This window comes from Mastomys coucha, unplaced genomic scaffold, assembly GCF_008632895.1.
Source record: "Mastomys coucha isolate ucsf_1 unplaced genomic scaffold, UCSF_Mcou_1 pScaffold6, whole genome shotgun sequence".
Lineage (NCBI taxonomy): Eukaryota > Metazoa > Chordata > Mammalia > Rodentia > Muridae > Mastomys > Mastomys coucha.
Window position 1 is genome coordinate 100,822,898 of NW_022196912.1, and position 26,824 is coordinate 100,849,721.

General features: G+C 46.0%; 1 protein-coding gene and 1 long non-coding RNA gene across 3 annotated transcripts in view; both read left to right on the forward strand.

Moving 5' to 3' along the window:
• Flvcr2 (FLVCR heme transporter 2) overlaps nucleotides 1-26,824 on the forward strand; it is a 66,838-nt gene that overhangs the window by 19,889 nt on the left and 20,125 nt on the right. For both annotated transcript variants that reach the window (XM_031356040.1, XM_031356041.1), the window contains exons 2-3: nucleotides 17,399-17,540; nucleotides 20,331-20,471. In XM_031356040.1, the coding sequence (XP_031211900.1) occupies nucleotides 17,399-17,540; nucleotides 20,331-20,471 (283 nt within the window). The remainder of the gene's footprint in view (nucleotides 1-17,398; nucleotides 17,541-20,330; nucleotides 20,472-26,824) is intronic.
• LOC116079893 lies at nucleotides 2,513-8,173 on the forward strand. Its single transcript, XR_004114190.1, has 2 exons — nucleotides 2,513-2,621; nucleotides 8,010-8,173. It is a non-coding gene; the product is annotated as an uncharacterized LOC116079893 (long non-coding RNA).

The window sequence follows — 26,824 nt, forward strand, 5'->3', positions numbered from 1 at the left end:
TTCCCATATTCAATCACCAAACCCAGACACTATTGTGGATGCCAGCAAGTGCTGGCTGACAGGAGCCTCATATAGCAGAGAGGCTCTGACAGTACCCAACAAATACAGAAGTAGATGCTCACAGCCATCCATTGGACTGAGCACAGGGTCCCCAGTGAAGGAGCTAGAGAAAGGACCCAAGGAGCTGAAGGGTTTGCAGTCCCTTAGGACAAACACCTTAGGGTTTGTTGGAAATGGATTCCTATATGCATGAACAAACCCAAAGATTTGATGGCTCTTGGGTGGAAGTTAGGAGTCTGTGGTTTGGGTCCTCCCTGGAAGAGAAATACAACATGAACTTTGTTTATAAGCCAGGGAAGCTGGGTCTGGCTCTGTCGGCAGCTGGGGTGAGGCCTCCAGCAGGACACCTGTTCTCTTTGGGCATCAGTTCCATTGTCTGGAGCAGGACTACGGGACTCAGAATTGTGAAGGCTAAGTGAGGCAACCTCTAGAACCAAATGCATCCTTAGTAAACATTGTCCTTCTCTCCATCCGTCTTACCCCCCGGCCCTAACCTCCATCCCATGGACTCTTTCTACTGTCTGGCTCCGATTGATTGCTCAGAACATCTCAGCTGCTTTCCCAGAAATCTTTGTGGACAGCTCCTTTTCTCTGGTGCCAAAAGTTGGAAAGCTGAGAATAGAAATTAGCAAGGGAAGCTGGCTCACCTGCTCACTCTCTCTGTGGGGCAGGGTGAGGCCACGGGGTCAGTGTGTCACCGCACTTGCATTTCAAGACAGGGCTCTGCCTCCTAACAGCTGGAGCTCTGGGACTCTGATCTGAAGAAGCAATGCCCAGCTGATGCTGGAGGGGCTGAGGACAAAGGTGGGGGCTGAAGGGTGACAGCCCTCGCTGCTTCTCTACTAGACTCTGGTGCTTGCTACCCAAGGCTGTCATTCTTGTCCTGCTCCTCACTGCATTAAGAAATTTTTGGAACATCTTTTGAGACAACTACTTAACAACAAGGCCTGAGGAGAAATGGAGGGCTTGGTGTGTGTGTGTGTGTGTGTGTGTGTGTGTGTGTGCAGTTTGATCCTTACTAATATTCCTCACCTTTCTGTGTGTTTGTTTTGTGTTTTGAGACAGGGGTTCTCTGTGTAGCCCTGGCTGTCCAGGCTGTCCTCACAGAGATCCGCCTGCCTCTGCCTCCTGAGTGTGCCATCACCTGGTTTCTTCTTCACCTTTTATGCATAGCAGAAGCTTCCTATCCTCCCTTGAGAAAATCCCTCACATCATTTCCTCAGTTTCTACTTTAAAGTGGGTCCTGGAGGAGCCACAGGTGGTCAAGCCCCTTGGCTTCAGGGTAGGTGGAGTTGAGTGGGGGTGGGGCCTGGGAAGGCTCTAGGTTCCAGGGTTCTCCAGAACACTTCCTCTCTTCCAGCCAGCCACCACATCATTCAGGCCTTTGTGTGTCTGCTCCATCCTTCCCCAGCCCCAGGGGACATCCTGACTGCTGGCTCTGTTGGACCAGCTTCTTAACACCTTGCTTTTTTTCCTGTGGCATAAGGAGATCTTTCCTCTTTGCTGATGTTTGCTTCTTTGAAGGCTTGTGGGGGAAAAACCATATTGTTCTCAGGGTCTGGAAGACCCTGGGGACTTCTGGAAACTCTTACAATGTCTCCTTTGATTGACGTGGAGAGAAAGAATGTCGGGAAGAGGCGCGTCTATGTTACCTGTGCATGATGGCCCAGATCAGCACAGCGTGTTCTGTTCTTGGAATTATCAGGAATCTCTCCCATGCCTTTGTGGCCTCTGCTGCCACTTGGTGCTTCGCTGAAGTTAATTTAAGCAGCTTCCATGGGAAGGGCACAGGCCTGGGAAGGGGGAATCTCAGAGATCTAGATGTTGAACTTGACCCTGTGACTTCAGCATACTGTTTACATTTCATTATGGAATGGAAGAGGGTCCTTACAGGGAGGGGGGGTTCTGCTGCCCTTTCTGGTTATTGGACCACCTGCGGTGGGTTTCACTGGGCCAAGACCCAGATAATATTCGGGCTGTGCAGCTGTCTTAAAAGTAATGAAATATTCTGCAGCTGTTGACCTTGAGTGCCCTTTCTTGAACTTAAACAAAAAAGTTAAAGACTCCAGGCTTGTCCTTTGATAGGAAAGAGAAGAGGTTTCTTGTACATACTTCATGACTTGTCTGTCTTGAAAAGTACAACCTTGGACTAGGGGCTACACCCTCCTACAACCTTGGACTAGGGGCTACACCCTCCATTTGGCAAGATCAGCACTCTGGCCTTTCTCAGTCAGCTTCCAAGTAAATTCTGATCATTCTGGTTGTAGGAGTCTGTCTTAGTTAGGGTTTCTATTACTGTGAAGACACAACATGGCAGCGACTCTTATAGAGAAAAACATTAATTGGGGCTGGCTTACAGATTTAGTCCATTATCATCAAGGCATGCATGGCAACATGCCGACAGATACATTCTGGAGAAGTAGCTGAGAGTTCTACATTCTGATCTGGCAGACAGCCAGAAGAGAACGGAGTCCTGGGCATGGTTTGAAGATCTGAGTAAGATCTCAACCCTCCCCACCCCCAGTGATACACCTCCTTCAACAAGGCCCCACTCTAACAAGGTTATATCTCTTAATAGTGCCACTCCCTCTGGGCCTTTGGGGCCTTTTTTTTTTTTTTTTAAGATTTATTATTATTTTATTTATGTGAGTACATCATAGCTATCTTCAGACACACCAGAAGAGGGCATCAAGTCTTATTACAGATGGTTGTGAGCCACCATGTGGTTGCTGGGAATTGAATTCAGGACCTCTGGAAGAGCAGCCAGTGATCTTAACTGCTGAGCCATCTCTCCAGCCCCTATTGGGGCCTTTTTATTCAAACCACCACAGGACCTCTTGGAGCTTCTGGGTCCCTGAACCCCTTTCAGGAGTACGGAGAGGTTGCTGTCCTTGACTGTTGCTGGCTGGGCATTCTATAATTCCTGAAATCCTTCAGAGCCTTCTGGGTTCTTGTGGAAGGACACAGACAACTGCAGAGGGCTGCCTGCAAGAGAGTAGTGAGAGGAGTATGTGTGGGGCAAGTTCCTTTCATCTTCTGTTAGTGATACAAGGCTCAGTTCAGAACTGATTTAGGTCCTACCCTCAGAAGGTGGAGCTCGGCAGGGACAAGTTTCTCCCAGAAAAGAATGGTGTTGGTTGGGTGTGGATGGACAATCTTGGTGAAGCCATAGCTCTTTGAAGGGGTTGACAATCCCATATGTTGTAGGGTACCCACCAGAGAAGACTGCTTGGACAGAGGTTTAAGCCAATAGAAAGCCTTTATTAGCTGGCTGGCAAGTTTACTGAGTGCTTGGGATCCCAGTGTAGCCCTGAGCCTTTCTCAGGGTGAGATTTTAAGCACAAAAACCGTATTCTGAGTTGACACACTTCAGTTAACAAGAACAGTCAGAAGGAGGGCTATAGAAGCCACAAAAGCAAGGTTAGCATAGTTAGGGGCTTCCTCAGAACTATGGACTTTGACGGATTAGGGCTTTGTTTTCATTTTGGCAGTTGGTGCTATCAAAGTGCTGCATTTTACAGCCTGAATGGTCCTTCCATCATGGAGTCAGTTGTGCTGAAGTCTGGGGCCCTGTTAACACAGCCCTCTTTCCTCTACTGTCATCCTTTGGTATGGCTTGTCATGCATTCTTAGCCTACCCAGAATTCCATACACTACCTGTCATCGTAGGCCAGACGATCCCTATGGTCTTGGCCAGTCTTTGTATCTTCTCTTATCTCTACAAATTCCACCTGCTGTTCCTGTATCTTCTCATTTGACAGCAGGCCAAGTGACATATGAAAGCCAGTGGATGCAGGCCACTGTCCCCTTGGCTCACCATGTGACTTTGGGAGACAGGGCAACATAGCCGTCTATTTTATTTACTGGACCACAGTTGAGTGTCTACTGCATGCGCACCAGCTGAGCACTAGAGAGGTGGTGAGCACAGGAAGGCCAGGGTTCTCACCTGTAGGGTTTATACTCAAGGGAGGGAAGAGCATCATACATTTCAGACATTGTGATGATACCATGCAATAGTTACCAAAAAAAGAAAAAACTCATAATGTTAAGTGTGTGATTTCATGTTAGACCTCATCCATAGCTATTTTGGTACACTGTGGCCCATTGGCCTGCACTGGTCAGAAAGGCCTAGGTTTAGTCCATAAGCCAATCAGAGGGACCAGTGATAAAAATGTTGGGTCAAGTAAGAAGGGGAGATGATTTCAATCCTGAGTAGTAGGAGATGTTTTGGGGGTATAGTGGCCCCTGGGTAACCCTCAAATAACAAGGCCGTATTGCTGAAACCACTCTTATGATGATGGTGGTTATGTGTGGCTAGTATTTTTCCTGGTGTAAGGTTTAGGTCTCTCTTTTCAGATTTTTCTCTGGGGTCATGAGGCAGGGTAAGTCAGCTTCCTAGAAAAAAAGCTCTGTGAGGCTCGCCATAGTTATTTCTGGGGGTGTACACTCAAGGAACAGGACCTGAGGCTTGCTCATGGTAAATAGCAAAGCAGCAAGTCTGAGGTAAACCACCGGAAGTTGACACAAAGTTATCGCCATGCAGGGCAAGACAGCCAGTGGGTAAAAGCACTTGTCAGCAAGCCTGATGATCTGAGTTCAATCCCTGGTGCCTGGGACCTACATAGTGGAGGGAGAGACTGGGCTCCCAAAAGTTGTCTTCTGACCACGCACGCATTGTCCATCATACAGACACACACACACACACACACACACACACACACACACACACACACACAGAGTGTGGGGAGAGGAAGGAGAAAGGGTGAAGGAGAGGGAGAGACAGACAGACAGACTGTTTTGGACTGACAGTGAGTTGTGTCTCAGGTAAAGGTAACAACAGTTCCTTTCCTCCTTTGGGCCAATTTGTTTGCCAAAGAGCAGGAAGTGGTAAATTTGAATGTGCAAACACAGAATGAAAACTCTAGAGGCGCCAACTAGAACTTTGCCCTCTTCTCTTTTCAAATGTGAGAACCCCAGAATGGGGTTTACATGCTGCAACCCTTCCTGGCCTGGGTGGTTCTCAAAATACCCACTCCTGTCTCCTCTTTCCTGACGGAAAGGGAAGTGGTGTGAGCCTATGTCATCTGGTGATCAGCAGATCTGCCAGAGGGACCTGTGAGTAGGCAGCCTGCAGTGATTTATGCTCTCAGTGAAAGAGGAGACCTTACTTCAGCTCTTACTTCAGAACTGGACCCACCCCACCCTCTGCAGAATTCACCACAAGGACAATGTCTGGGGAATACCCAGCTGTAAAAACCAAGGATGTGTCTAACCGGCAGCTTCGGAGTTGAGGATGTTCCAAAGCACCCATAAGTACAAAGCTAGGGTCAAAAAATGAACTAAAAAGCTCTTGGTCAGCATCCCATCCATCCCGGGGAGAAAGGGTTTATCTGGCTCACAGTTCCAGGTTGTAGCCCATCATTGCAGGAACTTGAGGCAGCTCACATCACAGCCAAGAGCAGGGAGAAAGCAATGCATGCATGTCTAGTGCTCACCTTGCTTTCTTTGCTTTATGCTGTCCAAGGCCCAGCACTTGGTAATGATACCAGCTACACTGAGCTGGGTCTTCTTACCTCAGACAAGGCAATCAAGACAATCCCTCACAGACATGATCATAGCTCAACCTGATCTAGACAATCCCTCACTGAGACTCCCTCCCCACCCCAGGTGGCCCTAGGTTGTGTAAAGTTGACAACTTTATACAACTTCTTTCATTTTTCATTTATTTAATGTGTGTTTAGCGAGGAGGGGCCACACAAGGAAATTATAGTCAGTGTCCTTGTCTTCATGACACCGACCAAAAAGCTAAACAAAACTAAGTATTTCATAAGAAAAAGATCCTGCTGGTTGTCGTGATACACACCGGTAAATAATGCTGGGAAAGATGAAGCAGGAGGATCATGAGTTTGAAGCAAGCCTAGGCTACATATTTAACGGACTGGGGGGTTGCTCAGTACAGGAACCTAAAATGAGTACCCCATGTGAAAAATCTGGGGACTGTGACATGCATGTGTCATCCTAGTACTGGGGAGGCACAGACAGGTGGGTGCATCCCTGAGACTCACTGGCCTGACAGCCTAACTGTCTCCAGGAGCTCAAGGTCAATGACAGACCCTGTCTTAAAACCACAACTAGTTGGGCATGGTGGCATCCGCCTTTAGGCAAATCTGTGTGTTAGAGGCCAGCTAGTGAGTTCCAGGTTAACCAGAGTTACATGGTAAGGCCCTGTCTCAACAACAAACCAAAGGGAAAAATCTCAGAAAACGAAGGAAGTCTGGTAGGATGGTTCAATAAGACTTCAGTAAGTGGGTAAAGACACTTATAAGTTTGATCCCCTGAGCTCAAATCATGGAAAGAGAGAATTAACTCTCACAAGTTGTCTTCTGAATTCATGTGTAATGTGACAGATACATAGACAGACAGACAGACAGACAGACAGACAGACAGACAGACACATAAAGAAAGAGAAAGGGGGGAGAGGGAGAGGGAGAGAGAGAACGAGCACTATGTGGTAAACAAACCCTGCTGGAAATGATTCTTGCCATTCCTTCAATAGCTGTAACTACAGACTAGAGAACTGTCAGCCAAAGCAATGTCAAGTCTCGGGGCATCATTGTTCTGTGGTATTTGCCTCTCCCATCAAGGGCTTTGGAGATAAACGGCCACGTGTTTGAATCTGAGCCATTAGAAGCTGAGCAGCAAGTTCCAAAGATTTTCTCTCCTGTAAAAATCTAGCAATGATATTATTGAATTCAGGAAAATCTAGCAATGATGTTACTTAATTCAGGGGTTTGTTATGAGGGCTTACATAAAACAGCTTGTGAAAAATTCTTCAGCATTCAGTCCAGCACACAGTGGGTGCATAGCACATATTAGGTTTCTTTTCTCTTGATTGGTGTTTTGGATCTTCTCAGTCTTCACTGAGACACTATCATAGCCCAGACTAACCTGGAGTTCACTATGCAGTTCCAATCAACCTCTAACTCACCACCATCTTGCCTCAGTTCTCCAATGCTAAGACACAGGCACATACCACCACACCCAGCACTTCTTCCTTATTTAAATGACAGTCAACCCCTGTAGCACTTAGCCTGATGAATAAGAAGACCTGGACTGGAAGTCCACCCTCAGTACTTATTGTTAGGGACCCTGAGCAAGCTATATCAACAAAGGCTTTCTCTGCTTTATGCAGTCCAAAGCCCAGCACTTCATAACTATAATTTTTCTACTGTTAGGAATTGTAATGCAAATATCTGTAGAGGCAACATGGCTGTTCTGGCAAGGGATCACATCCAAAGAACTTCTAGGTCTGTGATCCGGCTAGAATGATATACCTTTAATCCCAAACAACGAAGGTAAAGTTAATTTGTAGAAGGAGGCAGCCATATTTGCAAGTGACGTCTAGTTGAGGGCCAGACAAAGTGATGAATCGGAGAAAGATTTGACAGAATGAGTCAGAGATAGGATATGACCAACCCTCATGAGAACAGCACTGGAAAGAGGCTAAGAGCAGCTTAGAGTGAGTCAGGATGGAGGGTGGTTCAGTTGAGTTCAGTCAATGCAGTAGAGTTCAGTGGAGTTCATGCAATTCTGTTCAGTTCCTGAGGTCAGGGCAGTCAACGCAGTTCAGTTCGTGGAATTCAGAGGCAGGTTTTCCAAGCAGAACAGTTCAGTGGGAAGCTGGGAGAAGCCAGTGTGAATCAGTCAACTCAGAGGGGAGTTTTGAACCACAACAGCTGAGTTGAACCAGCCAGTCAGAGTTCAGAAAGAACTAGAAAGGGTGAGTTTATTCAGCACTAAACCTCTGAGATGACAGTTATATCTAGCAAATAAAAGTTACTTTTACAAATACCCAATATGCAGGATAAATGATATGTGACTCCTGTGAATTAGGTCATGACCCCACAGGTTGAGAACCACTTTCCTAACCTCTTGCCTTCTTTCTCAAGGACCAAGAATGACACAGCAGTGTAAACCACCCAGCATAATCCCAGCTCTAGGACAACCCTGATGACTTAGTGGAACTCTAAGGAAGTCTGGGTTTAACCAGCTGGCTGTGTGGCCTTGTTTCCTCTGTTCTCCCACAATAAAGCTCCACCTTCAGATCCACAAACTCCTTTCATGAGTGATTTCCCATAAATCAATGGGGTCATTTTTGTTCACAAAAGCCTGCTACTTCCTTAATCCCAAATGGCCTTTTCAAAAGAAGCCAAGGACCTGGATTTTGGGATTTCAGATGTAGTCATCTGACTAGGCTTTGCATGTGTGATCTTTATGGTACACCATGGCTTATCCCTCAGAGCTGCCTGACATTCTTGGGTGGCTGAGAGCACATTCTGAGGATTAAGCTCCAGCCCTGTGCTCCCAGTTTTTCAGTGGGTCAGTGTCCCAGCAGGCACCCTAGTCTGATGTGTTTATAAAAAGATAAAGAGAAGGGATATGTTCTATGGAGGTATGGTGAGGGGAGGGGTACCTCTGGGCCCATGCTGGGGCATCCCTTCCCCCTGGGGGACCAGCCACATGACAGTATAGTATAGAATAGAATTTGTTCAGGGCATGGGGAGGGGAATTTGGAGGTTAGTAGAGGCAGAGAAAGGCAGAGAGAATAAAGAAGTAGAGGAGTAGAGGGGTAGAGGCCAGCCATGAGCACATGGAAAGGGGGGAAGTGAACCAGAGAAAGAGCAAGAGAACAAGAGAGGAGCAAGAGAGAGCAAGAGAGAGAGAGGAAGGAGCAAGCAGCCCCTTTTATAGTGGGTCAGGACTACCTGGCTGTTGCCAGGTAACTGTGGGGTAGAGTTTACCTGATTGTTGCCAGGTAACTGTGGGGCAGAGCTTAGACAAAATGCTAACCCAGTCTTTCCAGCCTGTCCCAGGACCTCATGCCATATCCATTCCAGAGGTCCAAGAATGACTTCTGTTACGTTATTTGGACTTCTGGAGGCTCCATTATGCTCCACTTGCCCAGGTCAGTTACTCAGCAGCAGGCTTAAGTGTTTACACGTTGTTAGCCAAGGAGTATGCAAAGGTTTTAATTTTAGTTTACCTTTATTTCTGTGTGTTTGTGGGAGTAGGGTGGGGTGGTGGTGGTGCACATAAGTGTGTGTAAGAGTCAGGAGACAACTTTCCTATCTTTTACCATAGGGCTGAGGGGTTAAATTCAGGTCACTAAGCTTATCAGTGAGTGCCTTTACCTGCCGAACTGTCTCACCAGCCCTCATGTTAACAGCTCCAGGGTTCTCTATTGGGTTAGGCTTGCATGTCACCATCTTTGTGGTATTCGATTATGCACACCACTGTGAGAAGACAAGAAGCAGAATGTGGAAATCATCTTCATGTAGTTGCTCCCAGGGACTTGATCGTTGGGGGCACTTCAGTGTTGGTCACTCTGCTTGCCTGAGAGACCAGGGCCTAACCTCTTGACCCCAGGAGTAGGTAGTATGGTTTGGTATGGAATAGGAATCGAACATACTGTATGTGAGCCCATTTAAAAGTTCATACACGTAGTCGTTTTTCTTATGCTTATCTATGCAGTTCAAGTTTCCCTGAAGAATTGTCCAGTCTGTGAGCTTAGCCTCAGATTAATCTTTAGATTGTAAGACCATTGCTAAATGTACATAGAACTACATAGTTACATTTACTAGGTCATCTCATTACAGGAAACATTCTTGGGAGAGGAACATCGTACCGCATGTTTAAGATTACTTATAAGGTTAGAGAATGCTCAGTGGTAAGAGCACTTGATGGTCTTCCAGAGGACCTGGGTTTAGTTCCCAGCACCCTCATGGTACCTCACAACTCCCTAGAACTCCAGTTCTAAGATATCTGATGACTTCTTTTGACCTAGGTAGGCTCCTGCACACATGTGGGACACATAAATCACACATGCTCACACACACATAAAAAGTAAGTCTAAAATAAAGATCAATCATATGGGCTTTAAACAATCTGATATTTGGATATCTTGAGTCTCATGTTTATGTGGAGCTCTGATTTTTGGGAAAAAAAGACTTTTTTTTTTTTTTTTTTTTTTTTTGGTTTTTCGAGACCGGGTTTCCCTGTATAGCTCTGGCTGTCCTGGAGCTCACTTTGTAGACCAGGCTGGCCTTGAACTCAGAAATCCACCTGCTTCTGCCTCCCAAGTGCTGGGATTAAAGGTGTGTGCCACCACTGCCCAGCGGGGAAAAAAGACCTTTAACCATGCTTTTTACATTTGTTTTACATGCATGCTCCTTTCCCCTCTCTCTATCTCTGTGTGTATATGCTCAGGCACATAAGTGGTATTGTACATACTGTATAGTGTGATGAGGTATATAGTTTGTGCTGAGGTAGTAAGCAAGAGAGGTGAAGAAGGGTTTGATGAAAATATAGCACAGCACGGCATGGTATATAAAATATATCTGCTCATGGAGCAGAGTAAACCCAGATCAGATTATAGGAGACCAGACTTTAGGGCAGCCCTCAGAGCTAGAGGGTTTTCCTACAGAAAGAGGTACTGACCCAGTGAAGGGATACCTTTGACTTAGCAACAGAGAGCTAGTTCCTGGGAACTCTGGAGTTCAGAGGAATGTATTTGGCCCAACCTAGAAACTGGGTCTAGGAAAAGAGTGAGCTCTCAGGAGCCCAGACCTGGAGCTTACAGTGAGATTATCTTTCTCAGAAGAGCCTGTGATGCCTGGGAGGTGAGTGGCCAAATGAGAAATGAGTTTGGGTCTTTAAGATTGTGTTGAGGGTCTTGTTTCTTTTCTGTATAGCCCAGGATGTCCTGGAACTCACTCTGTAGATCAGGCTGGCCTGGAACTCACAGAGATCTGCCTGCCTTTGCCTCTTAAGTGCTGGGATTAAAGGCCCGTGTCACCAGTACCTAGTGAGGTTCTTGTTTCTTGATGGAGAAGACCTGAGTCCACCTTGCCAACAGCATGTGTCAGGAAGATAAAATGCCCGGGACCTCAACTAAATGCTCAGATGGAGACCAGCCATTCCTTCTCGATTCCATGTGCACCCAAACCCTTCTTACTGTGTGGATATAAAGTTTCCTGATTGTGTGTGTGTGTGTGTGTGTCTGTGTGTGTGTGTGTGTGTGTGTGTGTGTGTGTGTGTGTGTGTGTGAGAGAGAGAGAGAGAGAGAGAAAGAGAGAGAGAGAGAGAAAGGGAGTGTAAAAAACCCTGGAGTCTCCAGTCTGGTCAATATTCTGACCCCGTGGCCAGCCAGGTCCGGGAAGAGTAGCATTGTGCTAGAGTTCTGATTGAATTGTGACTCACACAATGATTTGCTGATGGCAGATGAGAACATATCATTTGAATGGTGATGGGACAGGGAGTGGCTCCATGGACCTCAGAGATGACACAGCATATGATGCATTTTATAATAATTTAGATGTGTGGATTTGATGGGAGGTGAAAGGACCAGAGTGAGCACAGGACACACCTAGACCAAGTTCTTAGCACAAAGGAGACTATTTGCCCCAGGGGGACAAAGGTCAGGGAATTAGAGACAAAGACAGAGGACAACGGAGAAGGGGCAAAGGAGCATGGTGGGGAAAGGGCTGTTTGCCCCAGAGGGACAAAGGACTGCCTCTGGATAGAGAGGAGGCAGATGTGGCCCATAGGTGGACCGCACTTTATAAAGGGAAAAGGGGAAACCCTTGGGTTAGGGTGACTTGGTTTGTTTTGCTTGGGCATGTTAATTAGGTAAGCTAAAGGGGGGTTTGATTGCTGGATTTATTTATTTATTTATTTATTTATTTATTTATTTATTTTATTTTTAATTTTTTTTGCTCGCTCTGGCCCCGCTCGCTCTGGCCCGATTGCTGGATTTTGTGTGTGTGTGTGTGTTTTTCCAGACAGGGTTTCTCTGTGTAGCCCTGGCTGTCCTGGAACTCACTCTGTAGACCAGGCTGGCCTCAAACTCAGAAATCTGCCTGCCTCTGCCTCCCAAGTGCTGGGATTAAAGGCGTGTGCCACCACTGCCCTGCGATTGCTGGATTTTTAATACTTTGATAGCTAAACCTTAGTGGTCAGTCTCAGAAGGAGGAGGTGGCCAAATGAAGGAATAGACCTTGGGGGCTGGCTTTAGGAATGGAATCTAATGGTTTTCAGCAAGGGGAAGAAGGGTAGATGGCAAAACTTGTTGGTGCTGTTTGCCATGCTCTGGCCTGTGGTTGCCATGTCGGGCCTACAGGATGGGAGTAGGCCCTGCTTACATTAGGCAAGCTCTCTATCACTGAGCTCCAGCACTGGAGTGCCAGTCTTGCTCCACATGCAGCTTGATGGTTTTCTGGCTTTATTTTTACTCATTCACTACATGAACCAAGTGGACAAGTGACAGGGACACACATTGTGACAGGAACACACAAAGTAAGTCCTTTTCCAGCTACCCAAAGACTTCAGGCTGCACAGATGTGTATTTAACTATGCCCCGGAAATAGCCCTGACTATTGGCATCACTAAAGTCAATATTACCAAACATCCCTGACAATTATCATTCCTAAAGCATGGTGATATCTTCCTTGAAGTTCCAGAAAGAACAGGCAGAAAATGGGAAATGAAAGTTGAGTCTTCTAGGCTGCCTCTTCGGCCTTTGGTTTGTCACATGCTTTTAAAGAAAACATTTCCTTTGAGAGTGGAATAAAGTATAGGCAGCACGCTTATGTGCCCTGGATTCTGTGTGTTGAAACCCCATCCAGCTCTGTAGCCTTTAGTCACATGGCCTGAGGCAGCTTCTGCGATATTTTTGCCTCTCAGGTTCATTAGTTGTGAAACATGGATAATGTTGGGTGGTTGTGGCCCACCTTTAATCCCATCACTCCGGAGGTGGGTCTCTGAGTTCAAAGCCACCCTGCTCTGCAGAGTTCAGGACAGCTAGAGCTACACAGAAAAAAACCTGCCTTGAAGAACCAAAACAAACAGTAAAGTGGACAACGATAGAATCCCCCTTTTGTGGGGCTGCTGTGAGGGCTAAGGCATTCCATGGAAAGCTTCATACATTTTGCTATGACTAGTATCCAGTATGTGCTATACTTGAGTCCTGCGCTCTCAGGGACCTTAGTTTGACTAGAAAGGCACATTAGAAGTAGTTATACAAATATAAAATGACTCCTGCAAAGATCTGACCCTGCTGTAAGAGACTACTTCCTTGAGGACTCAAGCTGTTAACACAGACCGAGAGAATGTTTGCACTGAAACACTCTAGTCTGGACAGAGAAGCTGGTGCTCAAAGTTCTTCTGAAAGACAGAAATGGGCCAGCATGACAAGATCCTGGGCAAATTCCAATTTCTAGGGGTTCTAATCTACTAGGGAATGGAGACACATACATATCTCTTTAGAATATTGCCTTTTCCTGACAGAATTTGCTATGGATACTGTGTTTTTTGTAGTAAGAGCCTGGAACTGAATGAGCACACCTGTTACCACATAGCTTTGTGTAGACCAGGGTTTCCACCAATTCTGTCTGTCTGTCTATCTGCCCATCCATCTAGTCATCCATCTCTTCATCCATTTCCTCAGGACTGAGTGAACACTGGAAACAGTTGTGGGCTCTTACTGAGCCCCGATCTTAAGAGGTGGGAAGATAAAGCCATTAAAACCCAAAGAGGCAGCCCCTGAGAGACCTGCTTTGATTTTCTGTATTGGGCAGGACAGCACCTCCAAAGCTACTTGCTCCTGCAGAAGGGTTGCCCCAGATTGTATCATTCTCTGTCACCTGACTGAGGGTCTACACCCTATTGGCTAGAGGAGCCCTAGTGCAGGTTGAACACCACTAGCTCTGGCTCCAAATGTGGATGGAGTGGCCAGAGCCCAGTCTGAGGTATCAGACATGGTGTGTCATACCAGCCAAGATGGCTAAGGATCATATTGACCTTACCCAGGCCCTCCAGCAGCAGCATCTTCATCTTAGAAATGAAAGGCTATTGGGTGATTGTCCCAAATCTTCCCTGACTAACTCCTCCCTGACTCTTGTAAGTGGAGCCCTTCAAGATACACCTTAACTTCTGGATCTCTAAAAGGCCAAATGGAACCTGGGGAAGGGTATAATAGAGGTCCCTGTCTGTGACTGGCTTCCACAGAAAGTGCTGGAAGTGAGCATTAAGAAGCGTGCCTCAAGCCAGGCAGTGGTGGCGCACGCCTTTAATCCCAGCACTTGGGAGGCAGAAGCAGGCAGATTTCTGAGTTTGAGGCCAGCCTGGTCTACAGAGTGAGTTCCAGGACAGCCAGGGCTACACAGAAAAACCCTATCTCGAAAAACAAAACAAACAAACAAACAAAAAAGCCTGTCTCATTAACTTCCTCTGAGAATATGATCATATATATAGACATCAGCAAAAGGCTGTGTGTAGGGACTGGAAAGATGCCCCAGCTATTAAGAGCAGTTGCTGTTCTTTCAGAGGACCCAAGTTCTGTTACCAGCACCCACACAGGGAGCTCACAATCACTTGTAGATAGTGGTTGAATCTGATGCCCCCTCTTCTGGCCTCCATGAGCACCTGCATATATAATATGTATAATAAAGAGAGAGAATATGATTATAAGTAATGATTACTCATTATAATTAATATATGCTAGTAAAAAACAAAACTAATGAATCAATCACCCCTGCTTCAGCTCTAACAAATCTTTGAGACCAAGTGGCTGGTGATGGTCCAGGGGCACAGCGTCTGCCCACTGAGGCCCTTCTCAAGGCATTGATGTACTACTGGAAGAGGCTTTAACCTGAAACCTGATAGATATATTTTCTTACCTCCACTCGGCTAGAACTCTGGGAAGCTCCGAGTGAGTTCCTTAGCCTCCAGAGCTGAAGGACACATAGCTTGGGGCCTCTGATAACCCTCTAGTAGAGGGTTTCAAAACACTTTCCAACTATAACATTCTATCATTGCATCCCATCACAAGCCATTTGTGCTATTTGTTGTATTTTTCTTTTAATCACCTTCTACAGCAGTGGTCTTCAGCCCCCTATCACTGCCACCCTTAAATACAGGTCCTCATGCAGTGGTGACACCCAAACATAAAATTATTTTTGTTGCTACTTCATAACTTAACTTTGCTATTTTTATGAATTGTGTTGTCAATATCTGATATGTGAAAGGGTCATTTGAAACCCAAAGGGGCCATGAGCTATAGGTTGAGAACCACTGTTCTTGCTAGAATAAAGCTTCCAAAGCAAGAACCCTGCCTTTCACATCTTGGTACTGCTTAAAATGCCTATAGAATACTTTTCACAGAGTAGGTGCTTAAAAAGATGGGCCTGAATTATTGGTTATATTTTATATATTATATTTATATTTTAAAAATATATATTTATTGATTTATTGATTTTATACTATACCAGGATATGAACAGTCAGCCTTTAAAAAATGTTTTATTTGTGTGTGTGCGCGTGTGTGTGTGTGTGTGTGTGTGTGTGTGTGTGTGTGTGTGTGCGCGCACGCGTGCATGTGTGGCATGTATGGCATGTATGGCATGTATATTGCTGGTGCTCATGGAGGCCAGAAGAGGGGGCATCAAATTCAACCACTATCTACAAGTGATTGTGAGCCCCTGTGTGGGTGCTGGTAACAGAACTTGGGTCCCCTGGAAGAACAGCAACTGCTCTTGATACCTGGGCCATCTCTCCAATCCCTACACACTGCCTTTTGCTGATGTCTGTGACTACTCCAAAGCTAGGGACTACTAGGGCCATTTGATTGACAGCAATTGACAGAGGAAACACCCATGCAGGAAGTGAGTAGGTTAGCAGTGGAAAGGTGTGGCCGTGAAGGGGAAGAGCTTTTGTCCATCTGTCCTTCCTGTGCTTGTGGAATAGCATGTCTGCCTGAGTTGAGGAACTCTCTCCAGTTCCTGTCTTGGTATTATGTCACCTGGATGAACAGGCTGGTCTTCACTGACAGATTCTTGATGGGGAGGGCCAAGGATAAGAAAAATGAAGAAGACAGGGAAGTTAGGGTCTGAAGGTCTTTCATGAGTTGATGGCTCAAGCCAAGCAAGTTTATTAAGAAGACAGCATCTGATTTCCTGTTGGCAGGGGAAAATGAGACAGGAGCATCAGACTCTGTCAAGCTATCATACAATGGGATGGACTTAGTTGCAAGCTAATCAAGCAGTGTTGCACAAAGGGAACTCAGGCTATCTCAAGTGCGCCACTGTCTGAGCACTCGGGAGCCTTGGGACAGATAACCACAGGCCTTCCAATTGGGGCAGAGTAGCTTCCCAGGGTCCAAAAGGGAAGCTCCCCCACGGCCCTGGCCTCGGGCCAGTACTGACTCTTCTGAGCAAGTTCCTGGTTCTTAGACAAGAAACTATGTTCCTCTCCATATATCCAGGCCCAAGAGAAAGCCCTGGAGTGGCCTGACTCCAAACATCTGAGAGTGGCTCGAATTTTGGGAGTTGTATATTAGTTACTGCTGAATCACAGTGTTTCTGATCTCAGAGACACCCAAGTTATATTATCTGCTAGGTCCTGAGTTTTTTTGCACTCCAACACTGACATGTGTGGTGTGTGTGTGTGTGTGTAACCATTTTACAGTCATGTGTGACCTCACACTACAGAAGCTTTGGCTGTTGCTAAGTTATTACACAATAAACTGCAGCATCACTCTTAAATGGGCTGACAACATCCAGCTCTCACTGAAGGCACTCAGTGTAGCTAAAGGTTAGAGAAACTTTTCAGTTGAACTCTTAGCACTGGGTTCACAGATTCACAGAAACTGATCATGTCAATAGCGCAAGGAGAAAAAAGTCAACATTATATTACTGTATCCCAGAGACAGGTATATGGAAACCATTACACATTAGTTTGCACTACAGGAGAGCCAGCCTCCTCTACAATTTTTGGGTCAGAACTGTGTTTGAGTCAAGTTGTCAAGGAAAAGACTGTTGGTGGGGAAAATAATTCTGATTTGTGTGTGAAGAAGAACTGGAAGTTTGGAATTAAATTTTTTATATGTGCACATGTGTGTATAGTATGCGCACATGCTCATGTGGGTGTGTGCATATGTATGTGTTCATGTTGACATGAGACTAGACGTTGACATTGGGTACCTTCCATTCTGCTCTACCTTTGTTTTCTGAGACAGAAGTTTATTGATTCTACTAGGATGGCCAGCCAATGAATTTCTGTCCCTGTCTTTCCAGTATTGGGGTGACAGCCACATGAGACCACACCCAGGTTTTGTGTAGCTACTGGATATGAGCTCAAGTCCTCATGCTTGGATGCGCAGGCACTTTATCAACTGAACCATTTCCCCAGCCTGAGAAATTATGTTTCCGAATAGTAGTCTCTAAATTTGTCTCTTGTCTCTTGGCCATTTGATAACTGATTGATTGTGTCTGTCTTCTACGTAGCTTGGAATTGCAATTGGGTTTTTGGTCCCTCCTGTTCTGGTACCCAACATCAATGACCCGGAAAAGCTTGCTTACCACATCAGCATCATGTTCTACATCATAGGAGGTGTGGCTACTCTCCTCTTCATCCTTGTCATCATTGGTAAGATTAGTAGGCTGCTGGTGGGCAGAGGTTGGGAAATTATATTAACCCTGGTGGCACCCTTTGAACATGGCCCTAAAGACCACAGATACTTAGAGACACTGGAGGTCAGGCTTTTTACAGTCTTCAGATGTTTTAGCAGAGTAAATTGTCCCTAATACAACTCTAAGTGATGCTACATACTTCATTCTCAGCCCAGGAAAGGTTTAATTGTGGTTGACCAGTTCTTCATTCCCATCTCACCTGAAGAATTAGGTAGACTGTTGTCACTTTAATGAGGGCCCAGGGAGGACCTCCAGTGTCATAGGCATTGTGTTGACAACATCTGATTGCAAGCCAGGCGTGGTGGCACATGCCTTTAATTCCAGCATTTAGGAAGCAGAGGCAGGAGGATCTCTTTGAGTTCAAGGCCAGCCTGATCTTCAGAACAAGTTCTAGTATAGCCAAGGCTACACAGGTAGCAGCCAGACTACCATCCTGTCTCTCACCCCCCCAACAACAACGACAAAAAAAAAAAAAAAACCTTAAGAATGTCTTGTTTCATTTAGTCCCCAACAACCGAATGGGTTGTAGACCCTCTTCAGTAAGGAAGCTAAGACTTGAGGGAAATTTAGGAAGTCATTCCAGATTATATCACTAGCAAGTGGCTAGGAGTGGATTGAAGTCAAAGCTTGTTTAATGCCACACTTCAGATTATAATCAGAAATTTCTCTACAAATGCTAATAATCTGAGCTTAGCCTGAGAATACTTGGGGACCAAGTTTCTTCATCCTTATTACTAATTATGAGTAATATATGCACCATGGACAATCTAAAAATAAAAGAGTACAAAGACAGGAATGACCATTAATTTGTCCTTAAAAACTTAATTCCAACCAGCAAGCTCAGGTAGCTGCTATTAACATTTTACACAGACATCCAATTACTCATCCAAGTATATGCTTATTTATGTCTCTTGGCTGGCCCCTCGGGCTCCTTGCACTCTGGAGGCTGAGGCAGGAGGATGACTAATTCAAGGACAACCTATGTTACACAGGAAGACCCTGTCTCAAAGAAAACAAACAAAACATCAACAAACCCACAACAAAAGTGAACAAAAGAATTAAAAAAGAAACGCTTATTGTTTCCATGTAAGTGATATGATCGAGGTGGATTCAGGGATGTCCAAGTAGTTTTCTTCCCTGTTAGCCTGTTAGTTACCCATCTAAAGGTTACCATCTGCCCTAAAGTCTGATCTCAGGTGGTAAAGGTTTATCCCTGTGTGCTGGCTCACCTGCAGAGTCATGTAGTTAAATGTGTATCTCAGACCACTGCTTTCTATGGTATTTCATTCTAGGTAGCTTAGTCAGGACAGTGTTCCCTAAGGCTAGCAGCAGGGAGCTGTGAGAGCAAGAAAAATGAACTAGCCCAGGGCCTCTTAGTTCCACTGAAGTTTTAAATTCTACCATGCCTGCCTCCAAGTGCTTGTGTTCGTGGCCAGTGAGGTCCTGGCTCATCACAACTGCAAACCCAGGTGGTAGGACATTGCTTTGTTTGGGTATTTTATTAGATTGTGGTTGACTGAGTGAAGGCTGGAAACAAAAGCTTCTGTGAGTATGGGTTCATGGCTATCAAAGCCTTGAGACAACACCCGATGCTGAGGACCTAAATCACCTTCCAGCATGGAAGGGGAGTTGGGCAGCCAAGACAATGGATGGTGCATTCCAGTGGGAGAAGTTACCCAGAACTATTATTGGAGAAGGAAGAGGCAGGGCTCTGAAGTCCAAGCTGGAATGGTTGGGGATGTGGGGGGGTGAGGGATTCTTTGATCTGCTTGGAGAGCCAGCCTCATTTCCAGAACTTCCTCTGGAGGCAGACTGCTCACCTTCCAGGAGAGGCCTCATGGGGCTTGCCAGAGGCTACGTAGTCACTGGCCTTGCTCAGATGATGTAGGAGAATCAATTTAGACAAATAGCTAAACACATCAGCCCTGCAGAGAAGCAAAAGGCACTTGGTAGAGTCACATCACACCAGCTGTGTGGAACTACATGACACAGTTTCCCACAGTCTCTCTTCAGCCTTTAACACAGTTATGGTTGGTCACTCCTGGAGCTTGTCTCTCTCCTAAGATGAGTCTCATTCAGCACTGGTGAAAGTAGGAGTACGCTCTCAACTTCTGCGACTGTAATTTTCATTGACTCAGGGAACAGCTTGGCTGCCATGTGCCGGACTCTGTGATTCTGTAGTCACCACATCTCATCCTCTATGGAAGGAGCTCTGGAGCTCAGCCACTCACGGGGTTCATAACCTTCCAAAGTCCAGCTTTCAGCTTTCAGCCCCTCAACCCTGCCATGTGTGTGCCCACTTCTGTTTTGTGATAAGTTATTTGCAAGGTATTATGGGCTGCCTTGTTCTTTGAACACTGCCTGGGAGGCTCAATATTTCCAGCCTTCTAGGGACTATTAAAGAAAAGGCAATAAAATAAATACAACAGTGTTAGAGGTAGTAGCTCAGAGATTGAATGCTTGCCTTGCCTGCTGGAGGCCCTGGCTTTCATCCCCTCTACTGCCAAAGAAGAGGAAAAAAAAAAGAAAAGAAAAGAAAAAGCGGGGAAAAAAGGACTTTGGGCAAAGACTCGGATAATGAGAAATGATTTTTGGAGAGGAGTTGGGAAGGTTTCTCTGGAAACAATGTTATTTCCTTTACAGTCTCAGCCCCTCCCTAGATGGTGGAGGCTGCTTGTGTCTGTGTAGGTGGTACCCGGGACCAGGACCATAGTGATTTCCCACATCTCTCTCACTTTCCTTTCAGTATTTAAGGAGAAGCCCAAATACCCGCCCAGCAGGGCCCAGTCTCTGAGCTATGCCTTGGCCACCACGGATGCCTCCTACTTAAGTTCCATCGTCCGGCTCTTCAAAAACCTCAACTTCGTGCTGCTGGTCATCACCTATGGTAAGGCGTACAGGGGTCCAGGGATGCCCAGAACTAGCCTAATGTGTCTGTGTGTTCCGTTCTCTTCTCTAGTCCCAAATGTGCCCGACGAGCTGTTTAAGTTGACCTTGGGGCCTCTGCATGTGTTGAAAGGTCCATTCTAGAAAAGCTATTCCTTTCCTTGCAGGTTCTGACAAACGCCTGTTGATCTTGGGATCATGTCTATACAGCAGTTGTGGACGATCTTCCCTCTCTCACTAGCTTCTTAATGCTTAGGATTTAAAATAAAACCTCCAGCTCTCCGCTACACTGTGTTCAGCGAGTGGACTGTGATTGCTGCCTTTTTAAAAAATTTAATTTAATTTTTTTACTTATTTACTTTACATTCCGCTCACTGTTCCCCCTCTTAGTGGTCACCCTTTCCCACAATCCTTTCCCATTTCCCCATCCCTTCTCCTCTGACCAGGTGGGGACCCCCTGGGTATACTCCCCAAACTTGGCACTTCAAGTCTCTGCAAGACTTCCTCTCCCACTGAGTCCAGACAAGGCAGTCCAACTAGTAGAACATATCCCATGTCAACAGCTTTTGGGATAGCCCCCACTCCAGTTGTTCTGGACCCACATGAAGGCCAAGCTGCACATCTGCTGCATATGAGCAGGGAGGCCTAGGTCCAGCCTGTGTATGCTCTTTGGTTGGTGGTTCAGACTCTGAGAGTCCCAAGGGTCCAGGTTAGTTGACTATGCTGGTCTTCCTGTGGAGTTCCTATCCACTTCAGGGCCTACAGGGATTACTGCCTCTGTGTAGTTCCTCCATGGTAAACAGTGGGTATTCCAGGAGTGATGGATGAATGAATGAGTGAGCGAATGAATTAATCTGTAAATGAGTCTTGCCCCACAACTTACCCCCTCAACCGATTCTCCCTCATCTTTTAACATCGATACTTTTTTTTTTATTTTACGTACTTGAATGCAACGAAGTATTTTCATTTTCATAGCCTTTGGTATGATAAATTTTAACCTACCAACACTGATTTAGGTGTCTTCTTTTCAATCTTTAATCAGAACTATGATCAAAGAGCATTAAGAACAAAGTCATAGCCAGGCCGGTAGTAGCACATGCCTGTCCTTTAGATGGATTCCAGTCAAATAAATGGTCACTGTTAGTTCAAGAAGTTGTAGATTTATCCAAGTGCAGTGCCTCATAGCCTACACTTGACCATTTAACCACTGGGTGAAGTTAAAAGTAAATCAAGTATACCACACTCAGTAAGCTGTGAAACAAAGACATAGGGTTGGTTTGACAAGACAAACTAAAGTGGATTCTTTTGACCCTGTTTTCTGTGGATTACACACGTCATTGCTTCAGAACACCACTGACTCCAAAGACTCCAACCTCTAGACATGTCCAACTAAAGCAGTTATGAGCTACTTATTACTGTGCAGAATACAAGCATAGGTGGGACCAAGCACTTGACTAGGAGATGTACGGGGCGGGGGGTTGGGGGGCATTAGGCTCCAGATCAGTGGTCTTTAACTTTCGTAGTTAACCTCTGTAGTGCCATGATCCTTAATACAGTTCCTCGTGTTGTGGTGACTCCCATCCATAAAACTATTTTTCTGGTACTTCATAACTGTAATTTTGCTAGGGTTAAGAATCATAATGTAGCTGGGCTGTGGTGGCACACACCTTTAATCCCAGCACTTGGGAGGCAGAGGCAGGCAGATTTCTGAGTTTGAGGCCAGCCTGGTCTACAGAGTGAGTTCCAGGACAGCCAGGGCTATACAGAGAAACTCTGTCTCGGAGGAAAAAAAAGAACCATAATGTAAATATCTGTTTTCTGACAGTCTTAGGAGACCCCTGTGAAAGGGTCATTCGATCCCCGAAGGGGTTGTGACCCATAAGTTGAGAACCGCTGCTACCCAAAGGGGTTGTGACCCATAAGCTGAGAACCGCTGCTACCCAAAGGGGTTGTGACCCATAAGCTGAGAACCGCTGCTACCCAAAGGGGTTGTGACCCATAAGCTGAGAACCGCTGCTATAGACAGACTATGAAACTGGATGCCTATGGCTGCCTTCCCTTCCAGGCCCAGGCTTCCATGACTCTGAGGACTCTTTGCTCCCTGTCTTGATTGTATCCGTCTGATGTCTGTTAACATTATTCTTATCTTGTGGCTCTGGGAGACATAAATGCTTACGTGTCTTGTATGGCTGGAGCTGATTCTAGTGGTCCCTGCTGGACAATGGTGCCTTGTAGAGCTGTGGTCCTCAGTGCTGGAGGCTGTGGGTGGCAGGGTCAGGTCACTGAGCTATGAAAGCAGGAAATAAACTAAAGGCATTGAGGATGTTGATCTTGGTCATTGGGGAGTGTGGGGTGGGTAGCTCTGGGTCACGCTGAGGGTACAAGCAACTCCTCCTGTTTCTTATATGTTTGATAGCTTGTGTTCTTCTACTTTATAAGTCTACCAGACACTGGGCACACCTCCTGGTCTATGTGATGAAATGATAAGTCAGGAAATCGATAGGAAAGTCTTTTTTATTAATTAATTTATTTATTATATGTAAGTACACTGTAGCTGTTTTCAGACACTCCAGAAGAGGGCGTCAGATCTTGTTACGGACGGTTGTGAAGCCACCATGCGGTTGCAGGGATCTGAACTCAGGACCTATCAGAAGAGCAGTTAGTGCTCTTAACTGCTGAGCCATCTCTCCAGCGAAAGTCTTTTTAAATGTAATTTATTAGTTTTTTTTTTTAAGGTTGGGTCATGTGACTCCTAGACTGGCCTAGAATGGCCTGGGGACCATCTGGAACTTGAATGACCCAGGTGTTGGGATTACAGATGTGTGCTATCACATCTGCTCTATGTGGTGATGAGGATCAATACTAGGACTTAGTTCATGGTAGGCAGGCACTCTGACAGCCCAAGGGAAGTGCTCCTATGTGGTGAGGAGGATCTTGGGAAGCCTATAGTAGGAGCAAAGATGCTGGGGGTGCAGTGGGGTGCCAGTCATTCTCCTCCTCCAAGGATACTGGGGTGCGGTGGGGTGCCTACCAGTCATTCTCCTCCCCCAGGACTGCTGATGCCTCTTGTCACATGGTAGGCAGTGTTTAATCAAGAAAAATGGCTGAGTAGCAGTAAGAACAGTGGCCTTTGTGTCACCAAAACAATGCAGGAACTTGTCTGGAATCTGCTCTCTTGCGGGCTCTCTGGAGAGACTGTCAGCCATGTTGAAAGGCTTTAGGCTCTCCATGCTATTACCACGCTTGCCAGCGGCGTGTGCTAGATCACTGTCCCAGGTGTCTGACATCTGGTCTGGGAGCCTCTGCTTGAGACCCCCCTTTCTCTTGGGGTTCTCCTGTCTTACCCTTATTCTAACTTGTGGGAGGGACCAAGACAGAGATCCTTGCCTATAAGTGCCTATAAGATCCTTGCTTACAAGGAGTTTAACAAAGTACAATGACATATGCGAATACCACCAAGAAATCTATTACTTTGTATGTAGTTAATTAATTAATTAATTAATATTTTTGGATTTTTTTGAGACAGGGTCTCTCTGTGAAGCTTTGGCTGTCCAAGAACTCACGCTGTAGACAGGCTAGCCTCAGACTCAGAGATTTGCCTGCCTCTGCCTCCTCAGTGCTGGGATTAAAACTGTATACTACCTCCAACCAGTGTGATTCATTTTTTTACTTAAAAAAAATAAGTATTGATGTAGTTAAAGGATGGCCCAGTGGCTAAAAGCACTCATTGCTCTTGCAGAGGACCCAGCTCCCACATAGTGGCTCACAACCATCATTTATAACTCTAGTTCCAGGGGATCCAATGCCTTCTTCAGATCTCTGAGAGCACCAGGCATGTGTATTGTGCACATACATACATTCAGGCAAAAAACCACAGATATAAAAATAATTTTTTGTTGTTTTGCTTTTCAAGACAGGGTTTCTCTATGTAGCCCTGGCTGTCCTGGAACTTGCTTTGTAGATCAAGCTGGCCTTGAACTCAGAGATCCACCTGCCTCTGCCTTCTAACTGCTGGAATTAAGGGCATGTGCCACCATGCCCAGCTAAAAATAAATTTTACAGATGGAGGAGCAGGAGAAAGGAGCTGGGTGTGGTAGTATATAACTCTAATTCTAGCACCCTTTTAAAAAATACAACTTTTAAAGATTTATGTTTTTATCGTATGTATATGAATGCTTTGGCTGAATGGATACATGTGTACCACAGGTGTGCCTGTTGAATCGGCTGGAACTGGGGTTAAGGATGATTGTGAGCATGCTTCTAAGAGGGATATTGAGGCTCTGGCCCCTTTCTGTCTTTTTTGGCTTTCTGGCTGTCATGAGATGAGGATCTTTGCTCCACTGCAGATTCCCCACAGTGCTGGGCACTGCCGGTCACAAGCCCAATACAGTGGAGTCAATTCTGAAACCCTGAACCCAAAAGAAACATTTCTCCCCTAGAAGCTCACTCTCCCAGGTACTGTGCCATAGGGACACAAAGCCAGCCAACACAGCAAGCTACCTCTAAGAGAGAATCCAGTGGCATACTTGATTAGAAGTTTGGTTGTCTGTGCTTCTCTGGGATTCAGATGCAGGCAGCAGAGATGTAGGCCTGCCTTTTGTAAACATTTCAGGCAATTCTGACTTGCCTCAGATTTGAGAAGTTCTGAAGTAGCTGTGGGTAAAGGGCGGTCTCATGGTCTTGGGGCTCCTTATCTTCCATGTGAACCCCACCACCTAGGAGTCTTGGTCTGGTCTTTCAGCCTTTGTATTCCTAAAGCCAAACATCTAATGTGTTTTCCCTCCCCTCCCCTCCCCTCCCCTCCTCTCCTCTTCCTTCCCCTCCCCTCCCCTCCCCTCCTCTTCTCTTCTTTCCTCTTCTCTTTTCTTCTCTTTTCTCTTCTCTTCTCTTTTCTCTCTCTCTCTCTCTCTCTCTCTGTTAAAATTCATGTTCTCAAGTCCCATTCTAGAAAATTCTGATTTAAAAGAACTCATTTTGAACTTTTGAGTGGTCCTTGAAATAGTTTTTGTTGGGGGGAGGGACTGGCCTCAAAAAAAGGAAAGGGACTCCCAGTGATAGCTGTCACATCTGCTCTTTTCCTTAGGATCTGCCCATTCCAAATGTGCCCGGCAGTGTGGCAGGTTCCCGGGGTGCACACGCTGCCTCTGCACTGAGCTGATAGGGGTTTTCCTTGCAGTAGTGATCACAGATTCCTGGATTTGTGGAGGAGGTGCCACGCCCTCAGGGCATGGCATTTCATCCCCACTCTTCCCGTTCTGGGTGTGAGGTGCTCCACCTTTTGGACTGCATACAAGAGTGGACTCATGTGGTCTGACTTGCCTGGCAACATTGAAAGATACTGGAAGGGACACCTAAGGATTAGCTTGAGCATCATTACTAACTCCTCTGGGGGAAGTGTGTACAGTATAGGAAAGTCAGACGGCCTTCCAGGGCGTGCCTCTGCTCCCTGCCCTTCGCCTTTTCCATGGCTGTGGAGCTGGACACAGGGAGAGGCTATCTATAAACCACTCTAAGTTAGTATTTCCAACTTCAGCAGTGTTAGAATCACCTAGGTTTGCTCACACACAGATTATGGGAGCTCATTCCCAGAGCCTTGGTTGGAGTGGGTCTGGGGTGGGGTTGGACACATGCCAATAGACACAGGGCTGCTAACTCACGGATCCCAAGCTCAGCTTTGGCATCCTAGGCCAGGGTTCTCAGGACTCCTTCCACACAGAAATGCTAACATTGAAGTGTTCTCCTCCCCGCCCCCTTCGGTTGGACAGTATCTGTTTCCTTGGATTCTGCCCATCTTGACATCCCAGCTGAGAACAGATGTTTCACCTAAAGCCGAAGTTCATTTAGCTGTGGCAGGGTCATCCCGGGCCAGGAGGCAGATGAATGAGCAGGAAGGGTGGGAAGATAATAGGGTGAGAAGAGAAGAAGCAGGGTGCTGGTTTGTTTTTCTTTTCCCTGTTTCCTCTCACATTCCAACTCACCCCATTTTTCAGGAGCTTTCCCCCTGATGACTCTCTTGACTCAGAAATGGAATTCTAAGTGTCTGGGTGTGTGGTTGAAATCAGTTGGGTTCGCTTTCTAGTAGGATGCTGATCGAAAGCCAACTAAACACTCCTTAATTAATTTATTATTTGTGGGGATATGTGCATGTGTGCCCACGTGTGTCACTGTACACTTGTGGAGGTCAGAGGACAGCTTGCAGTAGGTATTTTCCTTCTACCATGTGGGTCCTGGGGGGTAGAACTTGGATCCTCAGACATGGTAGCAGGTACTTTTACCCATTGAGCCATCTCTCTGGTCCTCTGTAGAATGTTTTCTTATGTGACAATCACTAGTTGTGATAACTTTAGGTAACAC